This window comes from Crassostrea angulata, chromosome 1 (genome assembly GCF_025612915.1).
Source record: "Crassostrea angulata isolate pt1a10 chromosome 1, ASM2561291v2, whole genome shotgun sequence".
In the NCBI taxonomy this organism is placed as follows: Eukaryota; Metazoa; Mollusca; class Bivalvia; order Ostreida; family Ostreidae; genus Magallana; species Magallana angulata.
The window spans coordinates 13,073,331-13,087,828 of NC_069111.1; the positions used below are offsets into that span (position 1 = coordinate 13,073,331).

At 30.9% G+C, this 14,498-nt stretch overlaps 1 protein-coding gene across 1 annotated transcript; it reads right to left on the reverse strand.

Moving 5' to 3' along the window:
• Window positions 1-663: 663 nt before the first annotated feature.
• LOC128161579 (uncharacterized) lies at window positions 664-13,109 on the reverse strand. The gene is made up of 3 exons (XM_052824895.1): window positions 12,686-13,109; window positions 11,209-11,305; window positions 664-1,272 (listed from the first exon to the last, which is right to left on the reverse strand). Exons 1-3 carry the CDS (start codon window positions 12,858-12,860, stop codon window positions 1,221-1,223), a joined length of 324 nt encoding a protein of 107 aa, XP_052680855.1. The 5' UTR covers window positions 12,861-13,109; the 3' UTR covers window positions 664-1,220.
• Window positions 13,110-14,498: the final 1,389 nt, after the last annotated feature.

Genomic DNA, 14,498 nt, shown 5'->3' on the forward strand with positions numbered 1-14,498 from the left:
GGTCAGGCACGGATCGAAAATCAATTATTAAGGGGGATCGCTACTAAGCATTTTATTGTTGCAAGAACAGAAAAAACCTATATAAGTTTCATACACAGAACCAAAAATCAATATTGATTAAAATTGTGCTAAAAATCATCTCTTCATACCAATAGGTAAAGTATTAAGAAATACAGTTTTGACAAATCATTCATTCATTTTCTTATAAACGTTACAAAATTTTGACCACAGGTGTTAACAAAAAGTGAATTGTGACGTCATATTTTATTTACACTCGGTTTTAGCAGGTGGTACGGAAATTTACATCCCGCCCGCTTGTTAACCGTCATATCTCGCGTTATAAGCGACATAGGAAATAATGAACATCATATCTTGTATAAAATTGATAGAAACATCTTGCATATGTGCATAGCTGTGTTGTTTAGACCTTTAGCCAAATATTACCCTTTTCATTTACAACTAGACTTGTGCCATCTTGCGAAACTCAATATACGCCTGATTTTGAGTTGCTTTGATAAACGTTCCTTCGTACGTCCCGAAACTAGCGATGTTTTTTTTTTCGTAAATAATTTTTTATTCAAAGAATTAAAACATCTTATTGACAATACTGGAAATGATTTATTAGATATTAATATCAGGCATTGGTGTACACAACATTTTAAGCTCTACGGTTTGTTACTAGCAACCAAAACATATTTTTCCTCCTTCTCATAAAAGATACAAGAATATCGTATAAAACAATTATCAGTATATTCTTCCTTGAACAACGAAATCATATTGTAGTACTTTAATTATCAATAAAATAAAAGTTTGATGTAGTATTTCACCTTAAGGAGAATAATAAAGTTTAAAAAAGACGAGGGCCATCAAGCCCATTTACTATTTCTTGTATTTTGTTGAAAGAAAGCTATCAATACGACATGAAAACACATTTACAAGATACTTAAATAGTTTTTTGAATTACATATTTTCTTGTGTCTGATGTTTCTTTAATTTTTATATTCTGTAAACAAATATTAGATATGACTTTTTTTCTTTAATTTTACGGCACAGCAATGCAAAAACAGAAAAGATCTGGAACAGTTAGCTTTTAATCAGAATTACAACGCTTTAGTAAGAACAACAAGTTTGTGGTCCAGCCATTCAAACAAAATGTAACAAGACTTAATATATTATCATAACAAGGATTGTCTTTTTCCCCTTTGCTCCCTAGGATACTGCTATCCTTGCTCCACAAGTAGAGTTTGTATCTTTTTGACCACAGCTTGTAATCTGTAAAATATTTGAGATATACAAATTCAATGTACACAATCTATACACTTGCTCATTGCTTAACACATACATATCATGCATGATATGTATCATTTAAAAAAATACCATTTTTTTTTTACAAAAGTTAACAATACCTAATAATTCAACATTAACGAGTTTAATGGTTTTTACTACATGTACTTTTTTACTCAAAATTTGCAACTTTGACCATTGTGGATTTATTTTCCCAGATACACTTATGAAAAATTAGTTTTTCTTTCGTACGCCAAAAAGAGAAATATTTAGCGTAGTTAAGGGTATTTAATAGGGTCCATGTCATTTTTACTCCAGCAATATTTTAAAAGCAACGGTGTACTGATGGAAAAAGTTTTTCTTTAGTTTAGATCTTATTGTAATATTTTAAACAATTTATACCCAAATAAAAAAAAAACAGGATGTACAATACCTTAAGTTTAGATCAATATGATCAAATTCATGTTGTTATGTACATTGATTATTAATATTTTTCCAGTCAATGACTCATTAGACCAATCTCAAGATAGTCAGGTATTGCTGGAAAGCAATCAAAACATGTGGTTTTAAACTCTGTATGACAGGAAATGAGAAATACCTGTGGGTCAGCATACTATGGTGTGTTTATATTCAGGCATGTTGACTAAGATTGTACAGTCGATGTTTTACATACTTCATCCCATTATCTACTTATAGACATCGTTGTTCTCGGTGGAAGAATTTCAAAACACAAAACATAAAGGACTAAATATGATATGGGCCTAAAATGGCCCCCTAAAATGAACATCATCATTTTACTGTATTTCTTCGTTTTCTATGTACAGATATATATGTAATGTTTTTACATAATGTTCATTTTGATTTATCTGCCCACAATTTAGAAATATGACAGCGGAAAGACAACATTGTCCCGCCATTTTTGCATTTTTAGCATAACACAGCTTGTTTTCAAGCAGTTTTTCTTTCAGAAAACATAAAGCGCATGCTTGAACAAACAAAATATTTTAATCAGAGATTTATCTAGCCAAGGCTAATAAGTGACCAAAAATTTGCCTTTTTCAAGCATGCGCTCTATATTTCCCATTCATAATAAGATAAGAAAAATGCCAATTTTTTACCGATTTTGATTTAATTATAGAAATAGCGTCACTTCTGACTCTTAAGTGTTTAACACAATATTCATACAATTCATGTGCATGTAGAATTGACACAGAACTGAAAAAGACAAATAAATGAAGTTTATCTATTCAATTACATTCATTTCACAGAGAAACCTTGGAGTCATTTAAGCTTTATTTTCATTAACGGAAAATAATCAGACTGACCTTTGTCCACTCAGATCATAGATGGGCGGAGTTAAGATAAAGCCGCTCTTGGCTTGAATGAGAGATGGAGAAGAGAGAGAGAAAGAGAGAGTTAATTGGGAAATTATGAAAGATGCCGGTGAAGAAATCCTCATTGGTTATAAACTGGCAAGCAAATTAATTAAGATATATATATTACATGTATATCCTATAGTGGTGTAACTTTAAAAAGATTTAAAGAACTATTGTTAAATAAAATGTCTTTGGCCGTCGAGAAAATACATGTACATGTATAGAGATGACGCAACTAACCAATCAAATTTCCTGGCATGGAGTACTAGAATAAGGGCATCAAATATTTTGAAATGCAAACCAATGATTGTGATATGGTGAAACGATAAGACAACGCAGGCGGAAGCTTTGTGGAAAAAAAACAATGGCGGACAAATTCGTTCTCAGGTAAAGAATGTTTCAAACCGAGTTATCAGGAAGAAAGTTTTTATAAAAGGTAAAATTACGACCTATGTTTACTTCTGGGAAGATTCGGCATACTTTGATTAGAATACTACTGGTAATACTTGTGATGAAAAGCAGATTCTTAAATATTCGTACAATCTTTGATGTTTGACATCACCTCATCCCATTATCTATATACTGTATAGACATCGTTGTTCCCACTAAAAAAATTCATAACACAAATATAAATTTATAGGATATACTAGACCTTGATTTGTCACTTTATAACTATTGATAGATAGTTTGCTCATCGGCATAGTCTATAATTACCCTATAAAGTGACAAATCACGGTCTAGTATATCTTATAAATTTATGAAACTTTGAAGTGTTTTGAAATTCTTGAACCAGGGAACAACAATGTCTATATATAGCTCAGTAATAGGATGAGGTTATGTCAAACATCGAAGACTGTACGAATAGTGTTACTGTTAATATTCAAATCAAAGTTTGCCTAATCTTTTTGGAATTAAACATAGGTTGTAAATCTACTTTGTATAAAAGAATTCTTCATGGTTACTCAGTGTGAAACATTCTTTACCTTAGGACGAATTTGTCCGCCATTGTTTTACTTTTCCACTAAGCATCCGCCTGCGTTGCCTTTCCTTTACACTACATCTAAATTCATCATGTTCATATGTGATCATTCGTTCGCATTTCAAAATATTTAATGTCCGTATTCTCGGACTCCATGCTAGGAAATTTAGTTGTTTAGCTACGTCATTCTACGTCATTCTTATCCATGTACATGATGTCGACGGCGCGCGACCAAAGAAATTTTCACAATCGTTCTTTAAATCGCTTTAAAGTTATATCAATCGATTTAATTGGCATGAATACGAATAATATGAATAAATCGTTTTCACCTCTTAGATAATGTTATATTTACTTTAATTTTGAGAAAAAAATACTTTAAAAGTTTACAGAAATATTTTTACACCATACAGGGAATAACAATTATGTCGTGATTATTAATCAATCTAATATGTATGTGAAGCATATAATCCATACACAAACTTGAAGAGGAGTCTCATATATTCATTAAACTGGGTTTCATTCTGGAGTAGAAAAATTATAAAGAAGATGGGTGAATAAGGCGTGTAAAATGCCCATATGAGGAATGATTAGATACTGCAAAATTGAAATATCAATAAATCTGATTATTTTTTTTAAAAATAATTAAAAACAGTGTATATTTAACGTAACATCGGTTTGTAAACCTTAAATATTTTAAATCCTTGTAAAAGGTTGATTTAAACTGGCGTATGCGTGTCAAAACCTCCAAATAGTGTCGTTTTTATAACTTCAATGCCTTTTCTCTTATAGAGTGGGTCTGAGCTCCATATTTTTGTCATAGTCTTAAACCGGTTTAATGGAATTTAAACTGATTTTGATCAGCAGAAATGTGGAGAGATGACCCACTATGCTTAAAAATTTCATAGTCCAACATTTGAACGTTTTAGAAAAAAATTACAAGTTCGTAAATTCGTCGCCAATGTCATATATACCATTTATTCAATGCACAATGTTGTGAATGAAATGGCTTAGTGGTTAGAGCACCAGACATTAGGTAACTTTTTTTAAATATAATTTATTGTTTTTGTTCCATACATACTAATACTAATGTTGACATTACTAAATTCAGTTTTTATAAATTTTATACACATGCATACTCACACACACACAAGTATATTTACATACATTTTTCAATATTAGTGGTAAATGGTTACTTTGCTTAAAAAAAACAAAAAACAAAAAAAAACCCCAAAAATAAAAAACAAAAAAATAAATAACAAATAATAATACAAGTAGTAATAATCATAATACCATAAACTAATCTAAAATGTTTTTGATTTTGGATAGCAGCATATTTTTCTACATGATATTTTATTCTTAAATAACTGAGTAATCCAAGAAAATTTGGCATTTTATTTTGCATTAAGGATATAAAAATGTATTGTTTAACATATAGAATTATGAAGTTTATAACCCTGTTATTGTTTGACAATGGTAGCTCACCAAGTATAACATTCGAAACATTAAAACCAACTCTTTCAGAGGTCTTTCTGTATATATGAAGACTTAAATCACTCCAGAGTGTTTGTACTTTATCACAAGCAATGAAAACATGTATTATTGTTTCAACATTTTCCATACAAAAACCACAACAATCAGAAGTTTTTATATTAATTTTCTTAAGGTATTTTCCAACAGGAACAATTCTATGCAAAATTCGAAATTGTAACCACTGGGCAGAAGAATCACTAGTGGTTTTATAACAAATTTTAAAAACATCTTGCATTGATATTGTGTCCACTCCATAAGGCATAAGCTCTGCCTCCCACTTGCTGATTGAGGTTGGAATAGCCTCATTTTTATTCAAAAAATTATAAAAGATTTTTAAACATTTTTCAGAAGATATGAGAGGTTCAAAAAATAAAGGTACATATGGATTAGGAAGTCTTTTGAAAGAAGACCTATCTATTAACAATGATTTCAAATATTTTGAAATAGCTGTAACAATGCTATTGTATTGCATCACACAACTATCAGATAGATTGTATGTGTTTTTACGAACTCCAAAGTCTAAAAGATTACAATCATCATAAAAAAAATCTTGCATAACCTTTATTCCCTTTTCATACCAGGATTTAAAAAAAAACTGGTTTGTTGTTCACTTTTATATTAGAGTTACACCACACTGGAATATAATGAAATTTGTTTTTAAAATGCGGAGAGTACGTAAAAGATTTCATATAACATGACCAAGCAATCAAAACATCTTTCCAAAAGGCGTTATTTCTTTTAACAAACAATCAAACACAAAACTATCTCCAAAATCATACAATTTATATAAAATATCATCTCCATTGAGAGCATAGAAAATATCCATCCATGGTTTATGTGAACAAGTTAACCTTTTAATCCAGGTACATTTAAGTGATGTAATAAAACTTCTAACATCTACCATTTTCATACCACCTGACAAGTAGTCTTGTGTTATAAGAGACCTTGTAACTTTGTCCGTTTTGGATTTCCATAGAAACTCAAAAATAGCTTTGCATATAAATGATACAAGCTCCTTTTTGGGAGTAGGAAGCGATATAAATAAATGAATTAGTTTTGGAATTAACAAACTCTAAATGACAGTGACACGACCAATTGGAGTAAGAATTCTTCTTTTCCATTGTTCCATAAATGCAATGATTTTTGGAATCTTAATACCAAAATTAATATCAACAATTTCAGAAAGTTTAACGGAAAATTGGAAACCTAATAAATTAAAAGATGTAGATCCCCAGTCTAATTTCCATCTGGTATGATGAAACACTTGATCAGAAAATGTTCTTGAACCAATCCACACAATTTTTGTCGTAGATGTATTAATTTTAAGTCCTGAAAAGCTGGAGTAAAAATCTATAGTTTCTAAAGCTTCGAACAAGGATTTTGGTGAACCATCAAGGGCTAACAAAGTGTCGTCTGCATACTGTGATATTTTATGTTCTTTATTCTGAACAAAAATGCCCTTGATATCATTATTTTGCTTTATAAGAATTGAAAGGATTTCTGCACATATAATAAATAAATATGGAGCAACAGGATCTCCTTGTCTACAACCCCTTTGTATGTCAAATTGTTCTGATAAAAAACCACTTTGTAAAATGTAGGCACGGAAATTTGTATTTAAGTTTTTTATCCACTGGATAATATATTCTCCAAACCCAAAATAATTTAATACTTTATAAATAAACGACCATGACATAGAGTCAAAGGCTTTTTCGAAATCAATGAGGACCAATAGCCCTGGAATTTCATGTATCTCTGTGTACGACATCAGATCATAAACAAAGCAAGTATTTTCCCCTATGTACCTACCTTTTATGAAACCAGATTGTGTATTTGAAATAATTATGTCCAAAACTTGTTTGATTCTAAAACTTAGGCAACCAGATATGATCTTATAGAGAACATTTAAAAGGGTTATTGGTCGCCAGTTCTTTAAAAACTCTCTTGGTTTGTCCCCTTTTGGCAAACATGAAATTATTCCAAGTCTTTGAGAGATAGGAAGCTCTTTTTTTTTTAAGAAAAATACAGTTAATAGCTCTAACAACATAATTTCTAATATCACTCCAAAAAAATTAAAATATTCTGCAGTATACCCATCACTACCGGGGGACTTATTATACTTCATGTGCTTTAATACGTTTAGAACTTTTCCTTCCTCAATGTCTTTGTCCAGACCTTTGGACGGATTTGTATCTATTATAGGAGTATTAGAATTCAAGAACATTTCTTCTAAATTTATATTAACTAAACTTGAATCTGCACTTTTATACAGAGTTTCATAATATGTCTTAACTTCATCTAAAATTTCTGTTTGTTCATATATAGTGCAAGTACCTTCTAATTCAATTTTTTTTATTGTTTTATTTAAATAATTTCTAGATTCTAAATTACAAAAATATTTTGATGGTTTTTCAACCTCCTCTATCCAGCGAGCTCGGGACCTTATCATGTGGCCTAGTAACTTTTCTTTTCTAATACTCTCGAGTTCCTGTTTTTTTTTCATCTAATTTATTAAAATCAATTATAGCAACTGATTCTAAATCCTCAATTTCTTGCAATAGTGTTTTTTCTTTTTGGTCTTTTTCTTTTTTGATATATGAAGAATTTCCATTAGGTACCTTCATAGAGTTTCGGTTTTTAGTTTGTGGGTTCGATACCACCAAAACTTAAGTCTTTTTTAATTTTTTCTTATCGTTTTTTTTAGATATTTTAAACTGAATATAGTTAGAAATTACCCTTCTGTAAACTTGTATTATAACATATCAAATATATTAAATTAAAAAAATGTTAAATTTGAAATTGTATTTTACGACTAAATCAAATGGGCAGTTGCACCATCTTATTCCCCAATCTTCTTTGTAATGACGACCACCTCCCTGCCTTAAATCTTTCAAAAAGAACTATGAAACCTATAGTTTTGGCAAAAAACTGAAAGATCTGGTCTACAACATCATGAATTTAGTTTTACTTTCAGGTGTTAGGGAGTAAAGAAGATAATTTTTAAACATTATATGCATTAACACCTATTCATCCATTTTGGCCCTGCCCTATAGTCAAAAATCCATACGCCAGGGGACATGGAATTTAAAATTTTAGTAGAGGAGTTGTTAACAGAATTATGAAATCAGTTTTTCATTCAGATGTAAGAGAATAGAGAAGAAGATTTTAAAACATTATATGCATTAACACTTTATTGCCATATTGCGCCCTCCCCCCCCCCCCCCGTGTCCTGAACCCTTGACCCAAGGGCCATGAATTTCACAATTTAGGTAAAGGAGTAAGTGGACATCATAACCATGTATTCAGTTTTTTGCACACATTTTTACTATATGGCTATATTGACCTCACCATAGACACAGGGGTCATGAATTTCATAATTTTGGAAGACGGCTTCATGGACATCATAATCATGCATTTAGTTTTTAATACGAATATATGTGAGAGTAGAGATGACTATTTTCTAAGATTTAATACATTTTTACTATACGGCTAAATTAGCCCCACCCTAGAGCCAGAACCCCTGACCCAGCGCATTAATATCACAAATTTAGAAGAGGGCTTCATGGACATCATAATCATGCATTTCGTTTTTAACAAATATATTTGGGAGTAGAGAAGAAAATTTTCTAGTATTTAATACGTTTTTACTATATGGCCATATTGGCCCCACCTTAGAGCCAAAAAACCCTGACCCAGGGGCCATGAATTTCACAATCTTGGTAGAGGGCTTCATGGACATCATAACCATGCAACCAGTTTTTTCCTCATATGTGAGGGAGTAAAGAAGAAGATTTTTGAAAATTTGGCTTTTTTTGCATATTTGGCCCCACTTGTGGTGACCCGGGGTTGGTAGAGCCACAAATTTCACAATTAGATTCCTCTTACCAAAAATTAGCCTTGTAGTTTTTAAGAAGAAATTAAAAATGTAAAATTCTTAATACACGACGGACGACGCACGACGCACGACGCACGTCGCACAACGCACGACGCACGACGACGGACAAAAACGGATAGCAATAGGTCACCTGAGTTTACTCAGGTGACCGTAAAAGTGGACTAAATCATATATTTTGAAGAATATGAAAGCTTTTACGAAAAATCAATTTTAAATGGCATTGTCTAAAACAACGGAAACTTGATCCATAGTATAAAATACTTAATTCACATAATAAAGAAGAGCTCGTGTCAGCTCTATTTTGAAAAATAAACTAAATCACAAAGTAAGATAATATAGTAGATGACGCGGCCACTGATAAGTGGTTAGCCTTTCAATGTCAAATTTCTATTCTATTCCCATTACATTTCTTTATCTATGAGAAGCCGCTCGTTTGCTTTCATCATTAACATGCTTTTCAGATCAGTAGCCAAACTCAACCCCTATGGGATTTCCTAGAGTTAATCAAACCGACGATGTATTAGCTGCAGAACTATAGCGCCACGGAAAATTTGGGTTGAAGGACCGAGAAGCTTTGGTTCCATCCATACAAAAAACTGTATATCAATTATCAAATGAGAACAAAATATTGCGCAAGATTTTGGACTTACATGTATTCAACTTATTTTTCCGTGGAGTAGATTTTGAAGAAATTCTGAAGAAAAAAATACTTTTTTGTTAATCAAAGGTTCCAAATGGGAACATAAAGAAACTTTTTTCTTCAAAAAATAGGTAGAAATCAAACTATTTGTGCAAAATTCACCCCCTTCAAATATTATAATGTTGTATGGAGGCATTGTCAGTGAGAAATATTTTATATCGTCTACTTGTTCATTCTCATCCACTTTATTTGGTGGAACATTTACTATGAGAAAAAAATAATTGCAAAGATAAACAAACTTCAAAAGTTAATTTGAAATTGCATGCTACCTATATTTCTGAACAGGCTTTGACCCTGACCTTGGAGGTAATAAAATTAGCCCTCATTAGTCTTACATGTATCTAATTAACTGTTCTTATAAAAAGTGATATGAATGTTATTCTAACATTTGAACATTTGTATTAGTCATCTTTTACAATGCCTAATGTTATGGAGTAAAACAAAATATTTTCCGTTTTACTTATTACTCTGTTTATAATATTCTGGATGTATAACAAAACTAGTGAAAATCTTACAACTAGCAAGATCTATCTATTTTATTTCAACCCCAACTGAACGTCTAATGCATATGTCGAAGCTCGAGCTAAATGAAGAGTGTTATTGTTCCGTTTCATCGAGTGTTTCGTTGATACCTAAAATCAATCCCAATGGTTGATTTATTTAGAAAAAAAACTAAAGCAGTAGTTTGTTGAAAAATCTTATCTCTACCTCAAAATGAAGATATATTTTAAAACTCCTTTTATATAAAAACAATAGATGTATGCAACAATTATATCATTAATAAAGTTTCAAGTGTTACATGTATCTCCCATCGAGATCACACTCCGTTTACGGCCAAAAACATATTAAAAGATTTTTTTTCCTGAAAAACTTAACACGATTCCTAAATACGCACACACTTTTTACCACGTCAAAATAGATTTCAAGCCCAAATTCAAAGTAATTAAAATGTATTTCGTGTTTTGTTTTTGAACATCTAGTTACTAGTGAGCAGCTTTTTGTTGCTGTTGTTGTTTACTTCCTTTAATAGAAAAACAAACACAGTTTGTTTAAGACTATATAATAAATAAAATCTCAAGGTAAATAAATGTATCTATAAATGATAAACAAAATATTAAAAATTTTAAGGTATTTTTTTTCAGAATACAAAACATTTTATTTTTTGGGTAATCTGGATTTCAAAGGAGGGAGAGAGAGTTAGGAATGATGCGTTATCCAAAAATATGAATAATATTTTTTTTTCTTAAAATAACGCTAATAAATAACCTGTCCTTAGTAAATGCATCATCTGTAAGTGTCTTTGTCCTATCGTATGGCTATTCTTACCAAACTTGCAAACCTGTAGTGTATTATTTATCTATTTTATAGTATCTTCTACTCTTTCAATAATTTGATTGAAATACAAATTTGATAATATAAGCACATTATACTTACTTAAACTTACCCTCGTTTTCCATAATTTGGCGTTTTACATATCCGGCAAGCTCCGGCCACTAAGCATTGATCCAGATTCCTCACACAGTCATATGGGCACTGACATTCTGTAGAGAAAAGGAAACGTTAATTTGTCCCAAACTGGTGAAACCGTAAGGAATCTATAGTCTTTATAGGCTGTCCGTCATTCTGTTTCAGGTTTTTGGGTTTGTTGAGTTTGATGAATTGGTTTAAAACTTGCTTTATCGCTTTATTGTAGCGAGGAACAACAGATCCAATTTGATTTTTTATTAGGATTGATCAACAGATGATTAAGAAATTTATTCTAGATGACTCGGTTTTTTTTCACAAATCAGATGACTCGGTTTTTTTCACAAATCAGGGTCGTCTTTATTGCATGTTTTCTTAAAAAATTAAGATTTTGTATTCATAAAAATTTCTCTCTTCACTCTTTTAAGGCTGATGTTCTTTTTGAAGTGTCGTTTGGTTATTTTGACGTCATTACTGTTCTATAATGAGACTTACTTTGTTTTTTTTTTTTGTTATTTAACTACCGGATATTATAACAAGGATCGTTTCCATTTTATTAACATTAATAAGTTCTTGAACTCCATTTAATGATTTTCCTAATGCAAAAATTTTCTTTCTTATTTTTAGCATTTACTTAAAATCAGAACTAATTTTAACCATTGTTTGTCTTCCTTTCGGGATATAAGATTTCGATGGTTATTTTACAATATGTAAAATCTAGATTTCCCAATTTTGCATATCTTCTTTGGCTCTCGTAACTTTCCGCTTATGTGGGTTTTTTTTTAAATTGATAGGGCATATATCTTTATTTCTTATTTGAATTTTGTAAAAAAAAAAATAATGATTAATTTTGATGATGATTTCGTCACCTTTTACCAGGTAAGTAATACATGACAGGCGTATTATATAGAGTTATTATACGGAAAAGTCTCGAAATGAATATCATCGCATATAAGATTACAAGGTTTAAATGGGGTTCCAAGTATCTTATAATTCTTACGAAATTCCTCGGGTAAAATTGTATACCCTTAGTTAACTTGTAATCCTTTTAAGCATTTGAGAAATAATGTAATAATCATTGCTTGGGTGAACCTTTGGCCATGAACACAATAAAGTATGGGGTGCTTGTCTGAAAAGTTATCAATTATTCAATTTCTTTTCAAAATCACCATTGCATAATGTTTTCATGTCAACAGCACCCAAAAGTTTATTAAATCATTAAGAACATGTAAACTTTCACCATGCCAACAAATAAATTTTGATCTCACTGAGTAAAGATTTTAATAAGATAGTAAGACATGACTTTAATCAGTATTACACTGGAATTAAAACAAGTTAATACATGTATATACATATTCAAAAAAGAAAAAAAATAGTAGAAATGAATTTTACTATTGTTATTCGAATTCATCAATCAATAAATTTTAAGAATGAAAGGTTATTATTAAAAGGCTTACCTCGAATAACTGACAAGACCCGTACAGGAATGGCTGCCGAACAATGAATAAAACACACAGGAAATAGACAAGCCACTAATGTCAAACATCTCATTCTCAGCATCATATAGTGATAACCTCTCCAGGTAAGATATGCTATTACACGTTTACTTATTGTGAGTACCTTTTGTCTCATTTATATGCCTTCACATATAAAAGGAAGGCGTTGCGCTGTTATCGAATGGAAAGCATAAAACGGGTGGGTTTGACATCAAAGAAATATAAACCGAGGTAACCAGAGGGGAAATTTGTATGAAAAAATGAGATCACTCTGACAGCTAGACTTCATTCAGGGGGAAAAAGAAATATTGTGCGACGCACGTTTAAATATTAATTAATTTAAATCTATTAAGTAATTCAAGATTTATTTCCAAAAGATTACTTATTAGAACAATTTAGATCATCAAGATCTAAGAGCCTGGCCATATCTGAAGATGACCTTTAAATGACGATGAAGCATCTGAGCCATGAAATATAATGCGCCCTCTTATTTTCAAACATTATCAAATGCTTTCTTGATCCATGAGAAAATTTTACCAGATCCAAATTATCAGTATGATGGTATGAGGCCACAATTCATTTTGAGGTAACTAAATTTTATATTATTCATAATTTAGTCTCCGGCTAACAAGAATGAGATGATTAATGTTCTTTAGAATAAAGTTACAATATCTAGCTTGCAATGAAATAGAAAAAAAAGAGAAATCAAATTACTAGTGTATTCCCAAGACACTGAGTCTATGAAAGAAACAAAGTATTGTTGTAAATGGCCCTGGAAGAGTCACCAAGGTTGTAGTCTGTGATGACAATCAATATGAACTGAATTTGATCTCAACAAAATTCAAAAGAATTTGCTCATTAAGCTTTTAACTGAGTTCCAATTCATGCCTTTTTAAAGGAAATTATCAATAAAGATATGATATTCATTTATGGATTTTAGAAAAATAGTAGATGATAACGTATTTTAGTAGAATGACATATGTAGTACATTTTATACAATTTCTTTTATGTACATTTTACGCCTTAAAGTTTTAGTGTTTTTTTTCTGGTAAAAGAATAATGACCAGGATAGAAGAATATATCCTCATTCAGTTTTAATCATGGGAGTGGGGATTTTCATTCCACAAAGTAGATGTAAATAATGTAGTCAATACATTTTTACTTTACAAGGTAAAAGTCATATAAAAAGATTGAGGCAGGGATATAAAACGACATATTGTGAGTTTCATTTAGCCTACATCATTCTTCAATGACCATCATTACCCTTACATCTTTAACGTAACAATGCTTCCAGATTGTTGTTCAAAAATAAAATACATTAAACTTAGAACGGGTTAGTAGTCTGCGGTGAAAAAGAATGAGCAACTTAAATGGCTGTAAGCAAAGTGGTTCCACATTAAAATTTCCGAATGAAGATCTAAGTAAACATAAAAATCGTATTAACGTGTCTTCTGTGTTCGAGATCACGTTTTAAGATCAGTCGGCTTCCTGTTGCATGTCTGGGAGTGAGGCGGCTGATTTTAAACTTAATTAATGTCACCTACACGCTTCCTTAAACTAATCCGATTTTTGTTGTTACACACCATTATGATCGCATTAGTTATCTGTAGAATGCAAAAACATATGCATAGCCAGAGGATGAAGATAATACAGTTAAATTTTAACGATTAGATTATTAAACTTTATACAGAATAAAATCAAGGAAACAAAGAAAACAGATAGATAGATAGATAGATAGATAGATAGATAGATAGATAGATAGATAGATAGATAG